General features: G+C 44.2%; 1 protein-coding gene across 1 annotated transcript; it reads right to left on the bottom strand.

Moving 5' to 3' along the window:
- Positions 1–6889: 6889 nt before the first annotated feature.
- Positions 6890–20299, bottom strand: LOC116371655 (gasdermin-E-like). Its single transcript, XM_031820544.1, has 10 exons — positions 20164–20299; positions 19603–19858; positions 14558–14762; positions 10294–10468; positions 9804–9924; positions 9517–9642; positions 8622–8749; positions 7630–7801; positions 7449–7522; positions 6890–7354 (listed from the first exon to the last, which is right to left on the bottom strand). The coding sequence occupies exons 2-10, from the start codon at positions 19832–19834 to the stop codon at positions 7121–7123; spliced, it is 1467 nt and encodes a 488-aa protein (XP_031676404.1). The 5' UTR covers positions 19835–19858; positions 20164–20299; the 3' UTR covers positions 6890–7120.
- Between the last annotated feature and the right edge of the window lie 3683 nt (positions 20300–23982).

Here is a 23982-nt window from a genome sequence, read left to right as displayed (position 1 = left end):
AAACCAAGATTGAACTCTTTGGCCTGAATGCCAAGCTCCACATATGGAGAAAACCTGGCACCATCCCTACGGTGAAGCATTGGGACGGCAGCATATGCTGTGGGGGTGTTTTTCAGCGGCAGGGACTGGGAGACTAGTCCGGATCAAGTGAAAGATGAACTGAGCAAAGTACAGAGAGATCCTTGATGAAAGCCTGCTCCAGAATCTTCAAGACCTCAGACTGGGGTGAAGGTTCACCTTCCAAGAGGACAACAACCCTAAGCACACAGTCAAGACAATGCAGGAGTGGCTTCGGGACAAGTCTCTGAATGTCCTTGAGCGGCACAGCCAGAGCCCGGACTTGAACCCGATTGAACAACCCTGGACCGAGCTTGAGAGGACCTGCAGAGAAGAATGGTAGAAACTCCTCAAATACAGGTGTGCCAAGCTTGTAGGGTCATACCCAAGAAGACTTGAGACTGTAATCACAACCAAAGGTGCTTCAATAAAATACTGAGTAAAGGGTCTGTATACTTATGTAAATGTCTTATTTTGAAAACATTTGCATTTAGAATACATTTAAAACTTCATGCACAGTGAAGAGTTTGTTGTTTGACTGAGAAGGGTGCAATTGCGGTCTGCAATTCCGGGCATTCCTGCATTTGAGCATTCCTGCATCTGCAGAAACCCCTCTTTATACTTCTGTTGGTCCATATTTAAACCAGGACAGGCAGGAGATGGGGGCGCTCCAGTACAGTAGGTACCATGACTTTGGATGTCAACCACCGCCAAACCCCACAGATGAAGGAACCAATGGGATGCTTGAGGGGGGCGTGCCCACATGGGATGCCCACATGCAGGAACGCCCCAAATTGCGGGCAACAATAACACGCTATTGGAGAGACGAGCCATGTGCAACATGCAATCCCCGTTACAAGCCTGCTAGAGTTTGCGGCAGGGGGACGACCAATATCCATGGATGAAGCCTGAGCTGGAATGTGAAGCTAACTCAAGCTGGTTAGCTTTAGAAGACCCTGAGTAGAACTAGCTTGCTTCGTAGGATACCCCCCCTGGTGTGCAGCCTGCAGCAGCCTATCATTTTAACTGAGGGGCAGCTCTGTGTTGACCTGGGGTTCAGGGTCGGTATGTCTCCAGTCAGAACATCACGGAGGGTAAAGTCAGTGGGCAGGTATTTGGGTTAGGCTGCTGGGTTTGTTTGTTGGCCATATTTATGTTTCATCACCATATGAAAAATTATTATGTGCTTGGACTGGCAGACCAAGAGGACAAGACGGAGATGGCCCTGAAGTCGGTAAGTGGCTGTCTCCTGGATACATGCGCATCCAACATCGTCCTCAAAAGCTAATTTCTCAAGTAAATGCACACATTCATTCAGGTTACAGACCGTGTAACTAGACCTAGGACCCCTAGACATAATGAGTCAGGTTACAGACCATGTAACTAGACCTAGGACCCCTAGACGTAACGAGTCAGGTTACAGACCATGTAACTAGACCTAGGACCCCTAGACATAATGAGTCAGGTTACAGACCATGTAACTATACCTTGGACCCCTAGACATAACGAGTCAGGTTACAGACCATGTTATTAGGCCTAGGACCCCTAGACATAACGAGTCAGGTTACAGACCATGTAACAAGACCTTGTACCCCTAGACATAAAGAGTCAGGTTACAGACCATGTAACAAGACCTTGTACCCCTAGACATAACGAGTCAGGTTACAGACCATGTATCTAGGCCTAGGACCCCTAGACATAACGAGTCAGGTTACAGACCATGTAACAAGACCTTGGACCCCTAGACATAACGAGTCAGGTTACAGACCATGTAACAAGACCATGTACCCCTAGACATAACGAGTCAGGTTACAGACCATGTAACAAGACCATGTACCCCTAGACATAACGAGTCAGGTTACAGACCATGTATCTAGGCCTAGGTCCCCTAGACATAACGAGTCAGGTTACAGACCATGTAAGTAGTTTATGTGTCGGGGGGCTGGGGTCAGTTTGTTATATCTGGAGTACTTCTCCTGTCCTATTCGGTGTCCTGTGTGAATCTAAGTGTGCGTTCTCTAATTCTCTCCTTCTCTCTTTCTTTCTCTCTCTCGGAGGACCTGAGCCCTAGGACCATGCCCCAGGACTACCTGACATGATGACTCCTTGCTGTCCCCAGTCCACCTGGCCATGCTGCTGTTCCAGTTTCAACTGACCTGAGCCCTAGGACCATGCCCCAGGACTACCTGACATGATGACTCCTTGCTGTCCCCAGTCTACCTGGCCATGCTGCTGCTCCAGTTTCAACTTCCACCTGACTGTGCTGCTGCTCTAGTTTCAACTGTTCTGCCTTATTATTATTCGACCATGCTGGTCATTTATGAACATTGAACATCTTGACCATGTTCTGTTATAATCTCCACCCGGCACAGCCAGAAGAGGACTGGCCACCCCACATAGCCTGGTTCCTCTCTAGGTTTCTTCCTAGGTATTGGCCTTTCTAGGGAGTTTTTCCTAGCCACCGTGCTTCTCCACCTGCATTGCTTGCTGTTTGGGGTTTTAGGCTGGGTTTCTGTACAGCACTTTGAGATATCAGCTGATGTACGAAGGGCTATATAAATAAATTTGATTTGATTTTGATTTGATCTAGGCCTAGGTCCCCTAGACATAACGAGTCAGGTTACAGACCATGTAACAAGACCTTGGACCCCTAGACATAACGAGTCAGGTTACAGACCATGTAACAAGACCTTGGACCCCTAGACATAACGAGTCAGGTTACAGACCATGTATCTAGGCCTAGGTCCCCTAGACATAACGAGTCAGGTTACAGACCATGTATCTAGGCTTAGGACCCCTAGACATAACGAGTCAGGTTACAGACCATGTAACTAGACCTTGGACCCCTAGACATAATGAGTCAGGTTACAGACCATGTATCTAGGCCTAGGTCCCCTAGACATAACGAGTCAGGTTACAGACCATGTATCTAGGCCTAGGTCCCCTAGACATAACGAGTCAGGTTACAGACCATGTATCTAGGCCTAGGACCCCTAGACATAATGAGTCAGGTTACAGACCATGTATCTAGGCCTAGGTCCCCTAGACATAACGAGTCAGGTTACAGACCATGTAACAAGACCTTGGACCCCTAGACATAATGAGTCAGGTTACAGACCATGTAACTAGACCTAGGACCCCTAGACATAATGAGTCAGGTTACAGACCATGTAACTAGACCTAGGACCCCTAGACATAATGAGTCAGGTTACAGACCATGTAACTAGACCTTGGACCCCTAGACATAATGAGTCAGGTTACAGACCATGTAACTAGGCCTAGGACCCCTAGACATAATGAGTCAGGTTACAGACCATGTAACTAGGCCTAGGACCCCTAGACATAATGAGTCAGGTTACAGACCATGTAACTAGACCTAGGACCCCTAGACATAATGAGTCAGGTTACAGACCATGTAACTAGACCTAGGACCCCTAGACATAATGAGTCAGGTTACAGACCATGTAACTAGACCTTGGACCCCTAGACATAATGAGTCAGGTTACAGACCATGTAACTAGGCCTAGGACCCCTAGACATAATGAGTCAGGTTACAGACCATGTAACTAGGCCTAGGACCCCTAGACATAATGAGTCAGGTTACAGACCATGTAACTAGACCTAGGACCCCTAGACATAATGAGTCAGGTTACAGACCATGTAACTAGACCTAGGACCCCTAGACATAATGAGTCAGGTTACAGACCATGTATCTAGGCCTAGGACCCCTAGACATAATGAGTCAGGTTACAGACCATGTATCTAGGCCTAGGTCCCCTAGACATAACGAGTCAGGTTACAGACCATGTAACAAGACCTTGGACCCCTAGACATAATGAGTCAGGTTACAGACCATGTAACTAGACCTAGGACCCCTAGACATAATGAGTCAGGTTACAGACCATGTAACTAGACCTAGGACCCCTAGACATAATGAGTCAGGTTACAGACCATGTAACTAGACCTTGGACCCCTAGACATAATGAGTCAGGTTACAGACCATGTAACTAGGCCTAGGACCCCTAGACATAATGAGTCAGGTTACAGACCATGTAACTAGGCCTAGGACCCCTAGACATAATGAGTCAGGTTACAGACCATGTAACTAGACCTAGGACCCCTAGACATAATGAGTCAGGTTACAGACCATGTAACTAGACCTAGGACCCCTAGACATAATGAGTCAGGTTACAGACCATGTAACTAGACCTTGGACCCCTAGACATAATGAGTCAGGTTACAGACCATGTAACTAGGCCTAGGACCCCTAGACATAATGAGTCAGGTTACAGACCATGTAACTAGGCCTAGGACCCCTAGACATAATGAGTCAGGTTACAGACCATGTAACTAGACCTAGGACCCCTAGACATAATGAGTCAGGTTACAGACCATGTAACTAGACCTAGGACCCCTAGACATAATGAGTCAGGTTACAGACCATGTAACTAGACCTAGGACCCCTAGACATAATGAGTCAGGTTACAGACCATGTATCTAGGCCTAGGACCCCTAGACATAATGAGTCAGGTTACAGACCATGTAACTAGACCTAGGACCCCTAGACATAATGAGTCAGGTTACAGACCATGTAACTAGGCCTAGGACCCCTAGACATAACGAGTCAGGTTACAGACCATGTAACTAGACCTTTGACCCCTAGACATAACGAGTCAGGTTACAGACCATGTAACTGGACCTAGGACCCCTAGACATAATGAGTCAGGTTACAGACCATGTAACTAGGCCTAGGACCCCTAGACATAACGAGTCAGGTTACAGACCATGTAACTAGACCTTTGACCCCTAGACATAACGAGTCAGGTTACAGACCATGTAACTGGACCTAGGACCCCTAGACATAATGAGTCAGGTTACAGACCATGTAACTAGGCCTAGGACCCCTAGACATAATGAGTCAGGTTACAGACCATGTAACTAGGCCTAGGACCCCTAGACATAACGAGTCAGGTTACAGACCATGTAACTAGGCCTAGGACCCCTAGACATAACGAGTCAGGTTACAGACCATGTAACTAGACCTAGGACCCCTAGACATAATGAGTCAGGTTACAGACCATGTAATTAGACCTAGGACCCCTAGACATAATGAGTCAGGTTACAGACCATGTAACTAGGCCTAGGACCCCTAGACATAATGAGTCAGGTTACAGACCATGTAACTAGACCTAGGACCCCTAGACATAATGAGTCAGGTTACAGACCATGTAACTAGACCTAGGTCCCCTAGACATAATGAGTCAGGTTACAGACCATGTAACTAGACCTAGGACCCCTAGACATAATGAGTCAGGTTACAGACCATGTAATTAGACCTAGGACCCCTAGACATAACGAGTCAGGTTACAGACCATGTAACTAGACCTAGGACCCCTAGACATAATGAGTCAGGTTACAGACCATGTAATTAGACCTAGGACCCCTAGACATAACGAGTCAGGTTACAGACCATGTAACTAGACCTTTGACCCCTAGACATAATGAGTCAGGTTACAGACCATGTAACTAGACCTAGGACCCCTAGACATAATGAGTCAGGTTACAGACCATGTAACTAGACCTAGGACCCCTAGACATAATGAGTCAGGTTACAGACCATGTAACTAGACCTTGGACCCCTAGACATAATGAGTCAGGTTACAGACCATGTAACTAGGCCTAGGACCCCTAGACATAATGAGTCAGGTTACAGACCATGTAACTAGGCCTAGGACCCCTAGACATAATGAGTCAGGTTACAGACCATGTAACTAGACCTAGGACCCCTAGACATAATGAGTCAGGTTACAGACCATGTAACTAGACCTAGGACCCCTAGACATAATGAGTCAGGTTACAGACCATGTAATTAGACCTTTGACCCCTAGACATAACGAGTCAGGTTACAGACCATGTAACTAGACCTTTGACCCCTAGACATAATGAGTCAGGTTACAGACCATGTAACTAGACCTAGGACCCCTAGACATAATGAGTCAGGTTACAGACCATGTAATTAGACCTAGGACCCCTAGACATAACGAGTCAGGTTACAGACCATGTAACTAGACCTTTGACCCCTAGACATAATGAGTCAGGTTACAGACCATGTAACTAGACCTTTGACCCCTAGACATAATGAGTCAGGTTACAGACCATGTAACTAGACCTAGGACCCCTAGACATAACGAGTCAGGTTACAGACCATGTAATTAGACCTAGGACCCCTAGACATAACGAGTCAGGTTACAGACCATGTAACTAGACCTTTGACCCCTAGACATAATGAGTCAGGTTACAGACCATGTAACTAGACCTTTGACCCCTAGACATAATGAGTCAGGTTACAGACCATGTAACTAGACCTTTGACCCCTAGACATAACGAGTCAGGTTACAGACCATGTAACTAGACCTTTGACCCCTAGACATAACGAGTCAGGTTACAGACCATGTAACTAGACCTTTGACCCCTAGACATAATGAGTCAGGTTACAGACCATGTAACTAGACCTTTGACCCCTAGACGTAACGAGTCAGGTTACAGACCATGTAACTAGACCTTTGACCCCTAGACGTAACGAGTCAGGTTACAGACCATGTAATTAGACCTTTGACCCCTAGACATAACGTTATGGGTGATGGGCTTCCTAACAATACATAAAAAAATCATTATAACAACAATAAGCTATGCAAGTGACTCTGAAAATAGCCTTGTTGTTTTTGAATTTTGTATACTTTTTGAATGGTCTTCAATAGGCAAAAACTTCATTAAAGGCATCTGGCAGAAGTAAATACAACTGCGTTTTGATGAAAAGCCATTAACACGGAAATATGACGTAGGAATGTGTCATTCATTAATGTACAGTAGTGGGAATATTATTTTGTACATTTTTCTTCACACATGTGCATTATCTTGTTTTTGATATGTTTTACTCCTGCTCTAAGTCTCTTTGCAATCATCACCAATATGTTATCAAATGTGACATTTCTGAAATTCTTACCTTACGGTGCAGTTCATATATCCACTTTGTAGCACAAGGAATGTTTCTATTCGGCTCAATCTATCCTAAAGAGGCCAGGCCATTCACAGCGATACTCATGACAAGAGGAAGGTGTCCAGGACACATAACTGAAGTCACTGTGAATTCTGCGTCCTCATTCAATCTGGCAAGTTCTACATTGGAGAGGGCAAAGAGACGCTCTGTCCTCTGATACAGCTCCTCCTCAGTCAGAACAGCCAGACCTGCATCTCTCAGAGAGAGGGTCTCCCCACTCCCTGCTGCCACATGCTGCACCTGGAGGACAAGGAGCACAGGAATAAGCTTACATGCACTCTTTTCTAAAAGGTCATATAGGACTAGAGGCTCAATCAAGCAGGTGTGAACTCACCAGGATCTGCAGGGCCTGTAAGACTGGAGGACTGCAACAGGATCCCAACACAGAGAGACCTTCATCTGTCATTCCTGAATAAATAAATATACACACATAAAACCACAGTAGTGAACCTAGTTTCCCAGGAACTGATCAAATAATAACTAGAGAATCCTGTGAAAACTGCTCTCTATCTCACCGTCCATGGCACTGACAATGAGGTGGATAGCACTGAGAAGTGAGGATCTGATCTCGTCCTCATCCTTCCCAACACATTGGTCTACAAGATCCAGTATGGCCTGGACTGTTTCTCTCTCAGACTCTTCCAGGTCACCCAGGTCAGGAGTCTCACCTTCACACATCTGATCCAGCTGTGACAAGGGGTGGGGGAGGGGGAGAGAGAGTGTGAGAATATGAAAGACAGTGAGAATGTTACAGATATTCAGGGTGAGATATTCATTCCTGCTATTAGTTGTGTGTGTGTGTGTCTACATTGTGTGTGTGTGTGTCTACATTGTGTGTGTGTGTGTCTACATTGTGTGTGTGTGTCTACATTGTGTGTGTGTGTGTCTACGTTGTGTGTGTGTGTGTCTACGTTGTGTGTGTGTGTGTGTGTGTCTACATTGTGTGTGTGTGTGTGTCTACATTGTGTGTGTGTGTGTGTCTACATTGTGTGTGTGTCTACATTGTGTGTGTGTGTGTCTACATTGTGTGTGTGTGTCTACATTGTGTGTGTGTGTGTCTACGTTGTGTGTGTATGTGTCTACGTTGTGTGTGTGTGTGTGTGTGTCTACATTGTGTGTGTGTGTGTGTCTACATTGTGTGTGTGTGTGTGTCTACATTGTGTGTGTGTGTGTGTGTCTACATTGTGTGTGTGTGTGTCTACATTGTGTGTGTGTGTGTGTGTGTGTCTACATTGTGTGTGTGCGTGTGTGTCTACATTGTGTGTGTGTGTGTCTACATTGTGTGTGTGTGTGTGTCTACATTGTGTGTGTGTGTGTGTGTGTCTACATTGTGTGTGCGTGTGTGTTTGCGTGTCTACATTGTGTGTGTATGTTTGTGTGTCTACATTGTGTGTGTATGTTTGTGTGTCTACATTGTGTGTGTGTGTGTGTCTACATTGTGTGTGTGTGTGTGTCTACATTGTGTGTGTGTGTGTGTTTGTGCCCTGTTTCTGTACGTCTCACTCACCACACTCTCCAGCACACTGACTGTCTCTCTGTCCTCCATGGTTGTCTTGAGGAGCTGGAGCAGAGAGGACCGTTTGGCTGCTGGCAGGACTGACAGCAGCTGGAAATGACCACTCAGTTTCTCCAGTTCTGTCAACACACAAACAACAGACAGACCATGTTACTTTGTCAAAGTGTGATCAACAGTGTGGTAACTTCATAATTACTAATCAAAGAGAACAATTTAAATATTGAACATTCCATTCAGTAGACTACATTACATGTTGACCAGACGTTCCATTCAGTAGACTACATTACATGTTGACCAGATGTTCACTTCAGTAGACTACATTACATGTTGACCAGACGTTCCATTCAGTAGACTACATTACATGTTGACCAGACGTTCCATTCAGTAGACTACATGTTGACCAGATGTTCCATTCAGTAGACTACATGTTGACCAGACGTTCCATTCAGTAGACTACATGTTGACCAGACGTTCCATTCAGTAGACTACATGTTGACCAGACGTTCCATTCAGTAGACTACATTACATGTTGACCAGACGTTCTATTCAGTAGACTACATGTTGACCAGACATTCCATTCAGTAGACTACATTACATGTTGACCAGACGTTCTATTCAGTAGACTACATTACACGTTGACCAGACGTTCCATTCAGTAGACTACATTACATGTTGACCAGACGTTCTATTCAGTAGACTACATTACACGTTGACCAGACGTTCCATTCAGTAGACTACATTACATGTTGACCAGACGTTCCATTCAGTAGATTACATGTTGACCAGACATTCCATTCAGTAGACTACATTACATGTTGACCAGACGTTCCATTCAGTAGACGTTGACCACTAGACAGGAGACATTACCATCCACTGGCATTATTACCTTCGTTCAGATTTAAGGGGCTGTTGGCATCAGAGTCGCCTCCCAGGTCCATAATTCCATCCTCTTCAATGTCATCCTTTGACGTAACCTTTTCAAAGCCCCCATTGTTGGAGAAGAGGCACAGCTCTGTGGACAAGAGCAGACAACAGTCATAACCAGTCACTCACAGACAGATACAGTGGCTACACTAAATACACTGAGGAACATAGACGCTGGCTGTGTACTTTACCATGGTACTTAACCATGCAGCTATACCTGGGACATTGATAAACCATACACTTCCTCACCAAACTGTCCATTGCATTTGACGTAGAGTTCAATCAGACTGTAGGCCACGACAGTGTATTCAGGAATCTTCAGCGACACATCACTATCTGTCTGAGTACTGCCGCTCTGCTTCATAGAGTCCTGTGGAGGAAATGTCAAATCAGTCAGAGACGTTTGGTGCCCAGACGACCCAGATTCTAACCCAGACAGTCATCTATACTACACCATTACATCTTCAGGAAGTGGTTCTAATGATAAAAACAGGAAATGATCTATGTGGGAATTCAGGGCTACAGTATTCATCACTCCTGAACAGACATCTGTGATCTGTCAATATGCTCCTGACATTTATTTTATTTATCATAAAGTGAGATTATTGAGATTAAAAATCCATTTTACAACAGAAAATCTAAATCTGTGTTGTCAATTATACATTATGAATGATTTTCCACTCAAAATGATGAAAACATCATTCACTTCAATAGAAAGCTTGGTAATCTTTCCTACTACCTTCACACTCAGGGCCACGCAGGCGCTGATGTTGGCTCCTGCATTGCCACGCTTCCGGACTTTGTTTGTGACCTGGCAAGGTTGTGATGTCATAATCCTCTCCGTCAACACCCCTAATATTGCCCTGGGCTTCTCCCGGGTCTGCTTGATCACAGGGTGGGTCATGTCCAGGCGTCTGCAGGAGGGACCCAAATAAATTATACAAAATATAGAGTGGGCAAGGAAATATTATTTAAAGCTATTAGCTGTGTTTCTTACTAGAGGGTTATTCTTGAACTGCATGTATAAACTGAACTGCCTCCTACTCTGTCCCAGATTCTAATATATGCATATTATTATTAGTATTGGATAGAAAACACTCGTACCATAGCTCAGAACGAGAGTCACTTCATGTGTACCTTTTGATAGAGGCGCGTAAACAGAAAAGTAGCATCAGTTTGTTTTGCTCCTGTATTGAACACAGATCATCCCGTCTTCAATTTGATCGATTATATACGTTTAGAAGAACCTAAAGTTGTATTACAAAAGTAGTTTGAAATGTTTTGGCAGCGGTGTTTTTCTGGATCAAACGCGCCAAATAAATGGACATTTTGGATATATATCGACGGAATTAATTGAACAAAAGGACCATTTGTGATATTTATGGGACATATAGGAGTGCAAACAAAAGAAGCTCATCAAAGGTAAGGCATGATTTATATTTTATTTCTGCGTTTTGTGTTGCGCCTGCAGAGTTCAAATATGCTACTCTCTCATTGTTTACTGTTGTGCTATCATCAGATAATAGCATCTTATGCTTTCGCCGAAAAGCCTTTTTGAAATCTGACATGTTGGCTGGAGTCACAACGAGTGTAGCTTTAACTTGCTCTCTTGCATGTGTAATTTAATGAAAGTTAGATTTTTATAGAAATGTATTTGAATTTGGCGCTCTGCATTTTCCCTGACTATTGGCCATGTGGGACACAAGAGTCCCGCCTACCCCAGAGAGGTTAAAGGCTCTCTTCAATCTGTAACACTGACGCCTTAGACTTTTAAAGGTAATTTCTCTTTGAGCCGACATATGCAATGCTTAATGTGAATGCTGTCTCTGCCAAATACATTTTTTACAACTTACCTGGGAAAATAAGGGTCAAATAAAAAATTGCCTTTACATGTCAATCACACTGTAAAGCTGAATTTCCACGATGTGGATTGAGTACAGCCCTAAAATGACAAATAGTTAGACATTATAATAGTTTTAGTTGATATTGAGCTGTTTATCAATGTGAAAACATAATGGAAGTCCTTTACATTGCAAAACATTATTTGTATGTATTGTTTAATGAACTTAAGGAAAGCAAATAGGTTTGTCCCAGTAGTGTGTAGAGTTGTAGTGACATGTTTCAGGGATTTAGAGACATCGTTCTATTATTTTGAATGATAGAAAGTAAATAAAAGTATTTGATATATTGTATAGATCAATAAAAACAAAGAAGGCTATTAAAATACTTTTTATAACAAATATAATGTGTCCCTAAGTTTCATGTCTTTAGTGTTCCCACCTTATAAATCACTCATTAAAATAATATAAAAGGACATTAAGCATTCTCTCAAGTGGCAAGCTGTGGGTCTAAATATTGACTCCTTGGGCAGGTGAACCATATGATTGTAGTTAACATACCAACCTGGACTCCTTGGGCAGGTGAACCAACCTGGACTCCTTGGGCAGGTGAACCATGTGATTGTAGTTAACATACCAACCTGGACTCCTTGGGCAGGTGAACCAACCTGGACTCCTTGGGCAGGTGAACCGTATGATTGTAGTTAACATACCAACCTGGACTCCTTGGGCAGGTGAACCATATGATTGTAGTTAACATACCAACCTGGACTCCTTGGGCAGGTGAACCATATGATTGTAGTTAACATACCAACCTGGACTCATGGATTGAAGTGAACGTAAATCTGTCTCTCTCCATTTAGTGTAATATGTTACGTTTCGTATGTATTCATTTGTGGATGTCCATCATTAATTTCGTATGATATGTTACGAATTACTATTCGTATGATATGTTACTAATTGCAATTCATAAAATATGTAATGAGTTTGCAATACGTATGATATGTTAAGAATTTCACTTTGTTGTGGCTAGGTGGGCAATGTTAGCTAGGCGCTAGGGTTTAGGGGTTAAGGTTAGGGTTAGAGGTTAGGGTTAAGCTTAAGAGTTAGGGCTAGGAGAAGTGTTAGCTCACATGCTAAGTAGTTGCAAAGTAGCTAAAAGATAGTGAGCAGTTGCAAAATTGCTAATTAGCTAAAGTTGTCCATGATGTGATTTGATGCGTACACTTTAGGTTGCTAGACATTTAAATAGGAGGTGGTTTTCAAATTGTCTAATTAGCTCAAATGTTAAATTTGTCCATGATATGATTGAAACACACAACCTTTGGGTTGCTAGGCATTCGTGTTATACGTCCTCCATCCCACCCTCTTTTTGTTTTTTTCTTAAGTAACCATACATATCATACTAATTCCACAAATTAACTTTTAAAAAGGCACACCTGTTCATTGAAATGCATTCCTGGTGACAACCTCATGAAGCTGGTTGGGAGAATGCCAAGAATATGCAAAGCTGTCATCAAGGCAAATGGTGGGAATTTGAAGAATGTCAGATATTTAAAATATACTTGGATTTGTTTAACACTTTTTTGGTTACTATATGCTTCCATGTGTGTTATTTCATAGTTCTGATGTCTTCACTATTATTCTACAATGTAGACAATAGTAAAATAAAATAAAACCCTTGAATGAGTCGGTGTTCTAGAACGTTTAACTGCTAGTGTATACTTCCGGCCCTTCTTTGGTCACTGTGTTAACAACCCTCCAGGCAAGCTTCAATGCCATACAACTCTCCTTCCGTGGCCTCCAATTGCTCTTAAATACAAGTAAAACTAAATGCATGCTCTTCAACCGATCGCTACCTGCACCTGCCCGCCTGTCCAACATCACTACTCTGGACGGCTCTGACTTAGAATACGTGGACAACTACAAATACTTAGGTGTCTGGTTAGACTGTAAACTCTCCTTCCAGACCCATATCAAACATCTCCAATCCAAAGTTAAATCTAGAATTGGATTCCTATTTCGCAACAAAGCATCCTTCACTCATGCTGCCAAACATACCCTTGTAAAACTGACCATCCTACCAATCCTCGACTTTGGCGATGTCATTTACAAAATAGCCTCCAATACCCTACTCAACAAATTGGATGCAGTCTATCACAGTGCAATCCGTTTTGTCACCGAAGTCCCATATTCTACCCACCATTGCGACCTGTACGCTCTCGTTGGCTGGCCCTCGCTTCATACTCGTCGCCAAACCCACTGGCTCCATGTCATCTACAAGACCCTGCTAGGTAAAGTCCCCCCTTATCTCAGCTCGCTGGTCACCATAGCATCTCCCACCTGTAGCACACGCTCCAGCAGGTATATCTCTCTAGTCACCCCCAAAACCAATTATTTCTTTGGCCGCCTCTCCTTCCAGTTCTCTGCTGCCAATGACTGGAACGAACTACAAAAATCTCTGAAACTGGAAACACTTATCTCCCTCACTAGCTTTAAGCACCAACTGTCAGAGCAGCTCACAGATTACTGCACCTGTACATAGCCCACCTATAATTTAGCCAAAAAAACAACTACTTCTTTCCCTACTGTATTTAATTAATTAATTAATTTTGCTCCTTTGCACCCCATTGTTTCGATCTCTACTTTGCACATTCTTCCACTGCAAAACTACCATTCCAGTGTTTTACTTACTATATTGTATTTACTTTGCCACCATGGCCTTTTTTTGCCTTTACCTCCCTTATCTCACCTCATTTGCTCACATCGTATATAGACTTGTTTATACTGTATTATTGACTGTATGTTTGTTTTACTACATGTGTAACTCTGTGTCGTTGTATGTGTCGAACTGCTTTGCTTTATCTTGGCCAGGTCGCAATTGTAAATGAGAACTTGTTCTCAACTTGCCTACCTGGTTAAAAAAAGGTTAAATAAATAAAATAAATAGTGTACACAATCCATGTGTCAATTGTCTTAAGACTTAAAAATCCTTCTTAACCTGTCTCCTCCCCTTCATCGACACTGATGGAAGTGGATTTAACAAGTAACATCAATAAGGGATCATAGCTTACACCTGGATTCACCTTCACCAGTCTGTGATGGAAAGAGCAGGTGTTCTTAATATTTGTACAATCAGTGTATGTACAGTATAGGGCAACTCACTTGTCTTTCGAGTAGTTAACCACCTCCTTCACTTTCACCTCCTCTTTCTTCAGTCTGCCAAAGGACGACTCTTGTTCGTTAGAGTATTTTAAGGCCATGTTAAGTTTTAAATCAGCCAACAATCCCTCCACATTTCCTCCTGCCTTCATTTCTTCTATGTCACCAAATGTCCCACTGTGGTCCACGAAGTCAGACTCCTTGACATCTGAGGGAAAATTCAACATTAAAACCTTATGCATTTATAACACAGCACATATCTAAACTCAGCAAAAAAAGAAACGTCCTCTCACTGTCAACTGCGTTTATTTTCAGCACACTTAACATGTGTAAATATTTGTATGAACATAACAAGGTTCAACAACTGAGACATAAACTGAACAAGTTCCACAGAATTGGAATAATGTGTCCCTGAACAAAGGTGTGGCCACCAGCTGCATTAAGTTCTGCAGTGCATCTCCTCCTCATGGACTGCACCAGATTTGCCAGTTCTTGCTGTGAGATGTTACCCCACTCTTCCACCAAGGTACCTGCAAGTTACCAGACATTTCTAGGGGGAATGGCCCTAGCCCTCACCCTCTGATCCAACAGGTCCCAGACTTGCTCAATGGGATTGAGATTCGGGCTCTTCGCTGGCCATGGCAGAACACTGATATTCCTGTCTTGCAGGAAATCACGCACAGAACAAGCAGTATGGCTGGTGGCATTGTCATGCTGGAGGGTCATGTCAGGATGAGCCTGCAGGAAGGGTACCACATGAGGGGGGAGGATGTCTTCCCTCACAGCTTTGAGATTGCCTGCAATGACAACAAGCTCAGTCTGATGATGCTGTGACATACCGCCCCAGACCATGAAGGACTCTCCACCTCGAAATCGATCCCGCTCCAGAGTACAGGCCTCGGTGTAACGCTCATTCCTTCGACAATAAACTCGAATCCGACCATCACCTCTGGTGAGACAAAACCGTGACTCGTCAGTGAAGGGCACTTTTTTGCCGGTTCTGTCTGGTCCAGTGACGGTGGGTTTGTGCCCATAGGCAACGTTGTTGCCGTGATGTCTGGTGAGGACCTGCCTTACAACAGGCCTACAAGCCCTCAGTCCAGCCTCTCTCAGCCTATTGCGGTCTGAGCACTGATGGAGGGATTGTGCATTCCTGGTGTTGCTCAGGCAGCTGTTGTTGCCTTCCTGTACCTGTCCCGCAGGTGTGATGTTCGGATGTACCGATCCTGTGCAGGTGTTGTTACACGTGGTCTGTCACTGCGAGGACGATCAGCTGTCCGTCCTGTCTCCCTGTAGCACTGTCTTAGGCGTCTCACAGTACGGACATTGCAATTGATTGCCCTGGCCACATCTGCAGTCCTCATGCCTCCTTGCAGTATGCCTAAGGCACATTCACATAGATGAGCAGGGACCATGGGCATTATTCTTTTGGTGTTTTTCAGAGTCAGTAGAAAGGCCTCTTTAGTGTCCTAAGTTTTCATAACTGTGACCTTAATTACCTAACGTCTGTAAGCTGTTAGTGTCTTAACAACGGTTTCACAGGTGCATGTTCATTAATAGTTTATGGTTCATTGAACAAGCATGGGAAAACCCTTTTTTACAATAAAGATCTGTGAAGTTATTTGGATTTTTACGAATGATCTTTGAAAGACAGGGTCCTGAAAAAGGGACGTTTCTTTTTTTGCTGAGTTTATTTGTTAATGAATTAAAATCAGTCCGTGCATGATATAGCCTAGCTGTTTGAGCCTAAATGGACTAATTTGCCATGATGCTAGATTAGCATACTTGCTTGAATACTGACTAATTTCACAATAACACCATGTATTCTTGTAGGCTAAATGTTTTAGCCTAGTTCACATTAGGTTTCCATTGTATTGCTAATTGTTCTTGTGGTTGTGTGATACATTCATCCTGTTGGTTACAGCCCCTTAAGGGAGTGGATGTCCTGCTTGCAGACATTTGCCACCACAGGGGTTTGGCCTGTCGATGCGGCAACATGCCAGCTCCGAGGAAGAAAAGGTGGCATGACCTCTTTCAGAAGGTACTGTATGTATTATGACGAGAGATAATGGCCATGCATAGGCCTATGACATTTGAACTTTGTGTTCATCTAGAAAACAGACTGTATGACTAGAAATACCTGTCATTAAATGTAGGTCTTAAATACTAATGAACAGAAACTTTACAATATTAGGCCATCAAATTGTCATGGCATATTGTTACAAAGAGACTATACACAGTATCAAAGTCTCAGGCTGTGATCTTATCAACCAATCATGACAGGTTAAGGAAAGTTCCAGAGAGAGCTGGAGATCATCACCCCTTGACTCCTGGATTCGGGTGTGGGAGAGGCGTAGTGGGGCGAGCTGCTTGAGAGTGGTGTGAGATGGTGAAGTCACCAGCAGAGGACTTCCTAACACATGCTTCCTTACGTATTGTTACAGGTAGAGAATTGCCCAATGTAGGTCTGTGGACAACTCTGCTTGTGGGGCTTCAGAGAGGGGCTTCAGAGAGAGGCTTCAGAGAGGTGTCTGTGGACTTCACCCCAGGAGGTAACATAAAGCTTTTAAACTAAAACAACATTTCTTTTTCTGATTTACTGAAATTAGATACCATATGGTAGTGTATTTTTGAAGCAGGTCTCTACCTGTGGACCTGCTGGGCCAGCACCTACAACTCCACCTGCACCTGCAACTCCACCTGGAACTCCATCGGCTCCTACAACTCCTCCGGCGCCTACAACTCCACCTGCACCTACAACTCCACCTGAAACTCCACTGGCGCCTACAACTCCTCCGGCGCCTACAACTCCACCTACAACTCCACCAGCGCCTACAACTCCACCTGCAACTACAACTCCACCGGCACCTACAACTCCACCGGCACCTACAACTCCTCTGGTGCCTACAACTCCACCAGCACCTACAACTCCACCAGCACCTCTCTGCTTGAGGGGGAATGTACACAGCTGTGACTATAACTGCCGAGAATTCTCTTTCTTGGTAGGTAAAAAATGGCTGGCATTTGACTGTAAGGAATTCTAGGTCGGGTGAGCAGAAGGACTTGAGATCCTGTATGTTGTTATGATTACACCATGAGTCGTTAATCATGAAGCATACACCCCTGCCCTTCCTCTTCCCAGAGGTTTATCTAATACCTATTTTTTACTTAAAAATTGCACTGTTGATTAGGGCCTATAATGTAAGCATTTCACTGTAAGGTCTACCTGTTGTATTCGGCTTCCTTATAACAACAACCTGATTTTCACTGTACCCTACAATTACATATGTTACATGTTACTTATAAACTCAATCTATCTAAGCCATTGTTATTGTACCATAAAATGTAAATTGTTAGCCTGGGTGTTTATTTGCTTATATCACTGAACACAACAGGTGCTTATTAGAGACAGGCCTTTTTTTGCCATGTGTCTATTTCCTTAATGCAAACAACTTTTGCTAGTTTGCATACTGATAGTTAATTGTTTAATTCCAGTATTCAGTTCCAGCATTTTTATCAATTTCTTAATTTTCTGCAATAATGTATTGTCATTTACACACTGTTACATTCATTTTGTCTTAGTATGCCACTATTTCTATTTGTTTTCTTATTTTCCTTGACAGAATCGTTATTTTCCTCTTTGACTGTGCATTGTCGTCAGCATTTTCGCCAGTTCTTTTTTCGTCAATGAATGGCAATCGGCCGATTTCTGGGGGTTTGTACTCCTAAAGTTCTTGCCAGTTATCTTGCAGTTCTCAGCTGTTGCAGGCAATGACTAGCCGTTTCTTACTGGCAATAAAAACGGATGATTGCCACCATTTCCCCCCGAGTCATTACTGAATTATTTAATGTAACAAATCAAACATAACACCTTGTAAACAATTCATTTATATTACACTTGGCGTCGTTTTTTTCTGAAATGTGTGCCATTGCCAGGCTATTAAAGCTATTTCAGACCGCGTTTAACTAAAGTTTTACGATAATACAAAGAGGATATTGTAAGCAAATTGTTCCCGGAGGTCAGGGTTGCCATGTCCGTTATTTCCATATGAGGACGGCGGTTGCTGAGAGAGTGGTGGGGAGGACCGGACAAGTGTGTGTGGGTTGAGAGAGAACTGCAGCAGGCAGCTTAGTCTACTATTGGCTGAGACGTGAGTGAAAGGAGACAGAGCAGCACTCACGTCGTGACAACGTTTTACTAGTTGTAGGTTGGCTATTTAGAACGTCATTATTAGAGACAACAATTTTTCTATATTAACACGCTAGAACTGATGCAGACCAAAAAATAACGGCGACAAACACTGGAAAGGACTTTGGGAGCACCAGAGCGCCATGGAAGCAAGTCGGTCGGGGGTGGTTTAAACTCGATTCTAATGTAATCTTTGCTTATGGAAAACGGTATCAAGCATCGCGTTTTACACATGCTCAGTTCTAGGGTCTCGGGGGCTGCGTGAGTGGAAATTTGAAATATAAGTTATGGAACTGCCTCGCGTGATTCTGTTGTGGGGAAAATTCCACAATGAAACTGGCATTAAATGTGGAGAATTACACATTTGCATCTGTTTGCCATTAAGTAGCCTATTAATTGATATGCCATTGCTGGCTACTGTAGAATATAATTTGAAAAAATAAATATGTTGAAATTGAGTTGCTGGAGTCAATGCAAATCAATTTGTGCCACTTGTGCAGCCTACTTGGAGCTGGAACACGGATTTAATAAATAGCCTGTAACTTCAGTGTATTGTTGTTATAGCCTTGTGTTATTATGAAGTTATTAATGGCCATGTTTAGTTTATTAAATTGTAAGTTATCAAAGTTCTATCGCAATTGTCATCAATTGTTAGAATGCATTAGATTGACAGTAAGAGTCAGTCAGATTAGGCTACAGGTAACAAACTCTGGCTGTTGTTGACAAGCATATGCAGTTCATTACATATTATTCATATTCAATTCAGTGATTGAAATTATGACCTCATCCCCAGTAGCCTATTCCAGCAGGCTATTGGTTAACACAAGCACCCTGCCCGAGGGGTTGCTCTGGTGTTTACCTGGGTTTAAAGGTTCGTCTTCAGGTTCTCCGGGTTTCAGCACATCACTCAGGGAAAAGCCTCTGGACTGGTATTTCGGTTCCTGCCAGAAGCATCCACATCTGGGCCTGGTCTTCACAACGAGTGAGAGGAGATTCAGTTTACCAGAGCTGTCGTTCAGACTGGACACAGGAATCAGGCTACCGTTAGAATCTACTTCCTTCAACATGGATTTTACGGCCTTGGAAATCATGATGGTGGTGGATCGTGTTTCTGGCTGCAGCAGATGACAAAGACACAAATGACAAAGATGTCTAAGAAACAAAACTAGGATGAAAACATGAACACTCAATACAACAGCTTCAGAAGAGCATTCTAAATACATTTCACAGTTGTCAAGACACTCAATAATGCAAACACAAGGTTCAATTTCCCTGGGAAAAGAGTGGATCAGAACAGAGTAGCATTGCTTTTGACAAGACAGGAATACAAACAGGAAATAATTTCAGTCAAAAATGTTGGTCATTCAAGACAATCCAAAGCATGCTGTCTTTTATTCTGATCGCAACACTGCTTCAATACCTGGTTCCCACTGCTTCTTCCTCTGGGTCCTTATGACTTAGAGATACGTTATGAATGAAATAGGAATATGTCTGAAATGCATTAGCTAAGAGTTCATTACATACTAGTAGGAGGAGTCTCTTTTACTGGGAAACTGTCCTGTTCCACTCTTACATTCCTGCTCTTCAGGAATGTAAAAGGAATGTTATTTCATGAGAAAATAACTTCTCTAGAAGCAGTTAGAGCTACATGCCACATTACTGGGAAGTATATTCTGGTTTGATGTGTTGTCATCCTCATGTCAGTGAAGCAGTTTTGGGGAGTAGTTCCTACATGCAATTCAACAAAGCACAGTTTAGTTCGTACAAGTACCTGGATGTTCGTATTGTTAGGTTCTAATTCTCAGAGGAAAAACTCGATGGACACTATGAAAGGTTAAACCAAGTTTATTCATCCCAAAGGATCAAACAGCTGTACAGACAAAGACATGGTATCACCCATTGTAGTATACATACCCCACTTTGAGTGGTCTCCTCCTTATCGCTAAAAATGGCATGTTTATTTCTAGGCAGGATGCTAAGTGATATGGGCAATACACGGTTCCTCCCCTTATCAGTACTGACACATATGAACGTGTTCCCTGCACTCAGCCCCTCCCAAGCGTACTTATGGCACCCCTCATGTCTCTATTATAACTGATGATTCATAATATAACTCATGATTCATGATATAACTCATGATTAATAATATAACCAACGATTAATAAAATAACTAATGATGAATAATACAACTAATTATTAATAAAATAACTAATGATGAATAATATAACTAATGATTAATCATTTAACTAGTGATTAATAATATAACTTATGATTAATAATAGTTAATGTTCAGAAATCCAAATCCATCAATATGAACAATGTGCTTAGCTGGAAAGTCCAAGTAGAGTGTCTGCTCCAGTGTCCAACAACACCTCTATTTCCTACACAGACTCAGGGTTATTAGAGTTACCAGAGAATAATGCTCCTGGTCTTCAGGGGAAAGCCCTCATTGATCTACTCTGGTTGTGCGCAATTGGCGCATTCACAATGGTTCAATGGATGAGTGAATTCATTGGGACAGTGCAACAGCCGTACTGGGATAGTCAGTCAGCTGTAGCCCAACAGCACGTACTGGGGGACTCAGTCAGCTGTAACCCAACAGCATGTACTGGGGGACTCAGTCAGATGTATCCCAACAGCACGTACTGGGGGACTCAGTCAGATGTATCACAACAGCACGTACTGGGGGACTCAGTCAGCTGTAGCCCAACAGCACGTACTGGGATACTCAGTCAGATGTATCCCAACAGCACGTACTGGGATACTCAGTCAGATGTATCCCAACAGCACGTACTGGGATACTCAGTCAGCTGTATCCCAACAGCACATACTGGGATACTCAGTCAGCTGTAGCCCAACAGCACGTACTGGGGGACTCAGTCAGATGTATCCCAACAGCACGTACTGGGGGACTCAGTCAGCTGTAGCCCAACAGCACGTTCTGGGGGACTCAGTCAGCTGTAGCCCAACAACATGTACTGGGGGACTCAGTCAGCTGTAGCCCAACAGCATGTACTGGGATACTCAGTCAGATGTATCCCAACAGAACGTACTGGGGGACTCAGTCAGCTGTAGCCCAACAGCATGTACTGGGATTCTCAGTCAGATGTATCCCAACAGCACGTACTGGGGGACTCAGTCAGCTGTAGCCCAACAGCATGTACTGGGATACTCAGTCAGATGTATCCCAACAGCACGTACTGGGGGACTCAGTCAGCTGTAACCCAACAGCCGTACTGGGATACTCAGTCAGCTGTAGCCCAACAGCACGTACTGGGGGACTCAGTCAGCTGTAACCCAACAGCACGTACTGGGATACTCAGTCAGCTGTAGCCCAACAGCACGTACTGGGGGACTCAGTCAGATGTATCCCAACAGCACGTACTGGGGGACTCAGTCAGCTGTAGCCCAACAGCATGTACTGGGATACTCAGTCAGATGTATCCCAACAGCACGTACTGGGGGACTCAGTCAGCTGTAACCCAACAGCCGTACTGGGATACTCAGTCAGCTGTAGCCCAACAGCACGTACTGGGGGACTCAGTCAGCTGTAACCCAACAGCACGTACTGGGATACTCAGTCAGCTGTAGCCCAACAGCACGTACTGGGGGACTCAGTCAGATGTTTCCCAACAGCACGTACTGGGGACTCAGTCAGATGTTTCCCAACAGCACGTACTGGGGACTCAGTCAGATGTTTCCCAACAGCCGTACTGGGACACTCAGTCAGATGTTTCCCAACAGCCGTACTGGGACACTCAGTCAGATGTATCCCAACAGCACGTACTGGGGGACTCAGTCAGCTGTAACCCAACAGCAGGTACTGGGGGACTCAGTCAGCTGTAACCCAACAGCACGTACTGGGATACTCAGTCAGCTGTAGCTCAACAGCACGTACTGGGATACTCAGTCAGCTGTAGCCCAACAGCACGTACTGGGGGACTCAGTCAGCTGTAGCCCAACAGCACGTACTGGGGGACTCAGTCAGCTGTAGCCCAACAGCACGTACTGGGGGACTCAGTCAGCTGTAACCCAACAGCACGTACTGGGATACTCAGTCAGCTGTAGCCCAACAGCACGTACTGGGATACTCAGTCAGCTGTAACCCAACAGCACGTACTGGGGGACTCAGTCAGCTGTAGCCCAACAGCACGTACTGGGATACTCAGTCAGCTGTAACCCAACAGCACGTACTGGGGGACTCAGTCAGCTGTATCCCAACAGCACGTACTGGGGGACTCAGTCAGCTGTAGCCCAACAGCACGTACTGGGGGACTCAGTCAGATGTTTCCCAACAGCACGTACTGGGGACTCAGTCAGATGTTTCCCAACAGCACGTACTGGGGACTCAGTCAGATGTTTCCCAACAGCCGTACTGGGACACTCAGTCAGATGTTTCCCAACAGCCGTACTGGGACACTCAGTCAGATGTATCCCAACAGCACGTACTGGGGGACTCAGTCAGCTGTAACCCAACAGCAGGTACTGGGGGACTCAGTCAGCTGTAACCCAACAGCACGTACTGGGATACTTAGTCAGCTGTAGCTCAACAGCACGTACTGGGATACTCAGTCAGCTGTAGCCCAACAGCACGTACTGGGGGACTCAGTCAGCTGTAGCCCAATAGCACGTACTGGGGGACTCAGTCAGCTGTAGCCCAACAGCACGTACTGGGGGACTCAGTCAGCTGTAACCCAACAGCACGTACTGGGATACTCAGTCAGCTGTAGCCCAACAGCACGTACTGGGATACTCAGTCAGCTGTAACCCAACAGCACGTACTGGGGGACTCAGTCAGCTGTAGCCCAACAGCACGTACTGGGATACTCAGTCAGCTGTAACCCAACAGCACGTACTGGGGGACTCAGTCAGCTGTATCCCAACAGCACGTACTGGGGGACTCAGTCAGCTGTAGCCCAACAGCACATACTGGGGGAACTCAGTCAGCTGTAGCCCAACAGCACGTACTGGGATACTCAGTCAGCTGTAACCCAACAGCACGTACTGGGGGACTCAGTCAGCTGTAGCCCACTTGGGTGCTGCTATAGAGATTCATTAGTAGTGTCCGCCCATGAAGGCTTGATGTCATTTGCCACAGATAAATCGACGTACCAATTTCATAGTTGTTTATCGTTTTCTAGTTAGCTAGTTGAAAAGTCATCATGAATCTTGTCAACAATCGCCTAGCAAATTATTTTCAAACTTGTTGAGATAAAACATATTGGAGCTCACCAACCAC

The sequence above is a fragment of the Oncorhynchus kisutch genome, unplaced genomic scaffold, assembly GCF_002021735.2.
Source record: "Oncorhynchus kisutch isolate 150728-3 unplaced genomic scaffold, Okis_V2 scaffold3465, whole genome shotgun sequence".
NCBI classification, from domain to species: Eukaryota; Metazoa; Chordata; class Actinopteri; order Salmoniformes; family Salmonidae; genus Oncorhynchus; species Oncorhynchus kisutch.
This window is presented reverse-complemented; position numbering and strand designations above follow the sequence as displayed.